At 60.1% G+C, this 1,658-nt stretch overlaps 2 protein-coding genes across 3 annotated transcripts in view; both read right to left on the bottom strand.

Moving 5' to 3' along the window:
• LOC113218467 (arginase-1-like) overlaps positions 1-409 on the bottom strand; it is a 4,510-nt gene extending 4,101 nt beyond the window's left edge. Inside the window, exon 1 of the mRNA XM_052273164.1 lies at positions 40-409. The gene's annotated coding sequence lies outside the window, so the exon portion shown is untranslated. The remainder of the gene's footprint in view (positions 1-39) is intronic.
• A 136-nt stretch (positions 410-545) lies between these two features.
• LOC113218463 (sodium-coupled monocarboxylate transporter 2) overlaps positions 546-1,658 on the bottom strand; it is a 10,209-nt gene continuing 9,096 nt past the window's right edge. For both annotated transcript variants that reach the window (XM_026438831.2, XM_026438832.2), the window contains one exon: positions 546-1,489. In XM_026438831.2, coding sequence (XP_026294616.1) covers positions 1,234-1,489 — 256 coding nt within the window. In that variant the 3' untranslated portion in view covers positions 546-1,233. The remainder of the gene's footprint in view (positions 1,490-1,658) is intronic.

Genomic DNA, 1,658 nt, shown 5'->3' with positions numbered 1-1,658 from the left:
ATTAATTAGCAATGGTCCATGACGGCGAATTGAGTTTACCTTTTTCAAGAAGGTCCGGGAGGCAAAAAATGAATTCCGGGTTCTTGGATGTCGAGCAGTGCAGTCAGGGGTGGCGGAGCAGCGGCTGCGCGAGCGAAAGCTCCTGCTGGTCTTTCCTGTCCTCCCCGTCTCCCGGCGCGCAGCCGGCCGTGGTGCCGGTCGAGACACACGCCATTGAGGGGGGAGAGAGAGATCTATCGAACAGCGATGCGATAGTTTCTCGTGCGCCTCTCTGGGATGTGCAGAGGAATGTCGTATTGGCCACACAACAGCACAGCGGAGCGAGAGGCGCGCGGCCAGCGTTGCGCAAGCCGCGGTATGAGGCAGCGGCCGGGCACCAGAGCCTAGGCGAGGTCAGGGCGACGTATCGACACGAGGTCACGGTCAGGCCGGGCCTCTGGCCGCGCCCAGCCCCGCCCCGCCGCGCCGCGACGCGCCTCGGGCACCAAAGGGGAGAAACAAGCGGCGGGAGATAGATGCGAGGCGAATCCATGAAATGATGCGTCGATATTTTCATCTTGTTTTATTCATGAGGGGAGGCGCGCAGCCAGACACAGGAGCGCAACCACCCACCACACACACACACAGACACACACACAACCACACACACACACACACACACACACACACAAACTTAATGTTTGTGTTGTGCTTTGTGCTTAACTGTGGAGACGGACACATGCATACTTATGCCCGATGTAAAGTCATCTCAGCCAAAGGTCTGGCTCCCCCTCCCACTCGCCTGTATAAACTCCTATGCTGCCCGGGCTTTGAAAAGCTAGACCTTTGGCAGGGGCGACTATTCATCGGGTTTATCCGAACGGGTGCTCCAGTGTTGCGGGATTCCATACCCCATTCGGCCTCGGGGGGTCAAGGCCCCTCGCTCCTTGTGTGGAGGGAGTAGGCAGACCCGCAAACATTGGACTACCAGCTCTCGTACAATCTGTATACAAAAACATTTATCTGTACATGATAATTGTGTACAAAGTTGTGCAAACTTACGCACAACTGTTTTGAGTAATACTGAATGTGCCGATCTGGAGATACGTTAGCACAAATAAGTACATGCACATGCTCCGCAGGTCCCCGGTCGCCCCCGGAACGCCCCGGCAGATCGCTCGTTGGCCAGGCGACCTGCCGTCTGCAGGAAAAGCAGGGGTCGGAAAACACCTGCAGAGTCGAGTCCGATCCGGGCTAGAGCCGTGTGCCCTTCTCCGCCAGGGTGACGGTGGAGCCCGCGGCGGCGGCGGCCGCGGCGTCCTGGCCGGCGTCGGGACGCCCGCGACGCAGCAGCGCGGCCACTGGGGGCGAGAACACGGCCAGCTTGGAGTCGAGCGGGCTGTCGGGCCCGGTGACCACTGACACCAGTGAGCCCACGATCATGACGATGAGCCAGCCGATGGAGGCCGTCCACAGGTACGACACGCGGTACAGCGACAGAACGGTGGGGCTGCGGGCGGCAAAGACACAGGGTAGGGCGCCGTTTACTAGAGTGGTCTATTGTTTGAGTTCTATGGTGATGGTGAGGAGGATCTTGCACCCGCGCCACCCGCTTGTGCATCGGTTCCGTTGCAACAGGTGCTGGCGGGCCCCGCCCTGCCTTGCCCCGCCCCGCCCCG

The sequence above is a fragment of the Frankliniella occidentalis genome, unplaced genomic scaffold, assembly GCF_000697945.3.
Source record: "Frankliniella occidentalis isolate FOCC.00 unplaced genomic scaffold, Focc_3.1 Scaffold251, whole genome shotgun sequence".
Classification (NCBI taxonomy): Eukaryota; Metazoa; Arthropoda; class Insecta; order Thysanoptera; family Thripidae; genus Frankliniella; species Frankliniella occidentalis.
This window is presented reverse-complemented; position numbering and strand designations above follow the sequence as displayed.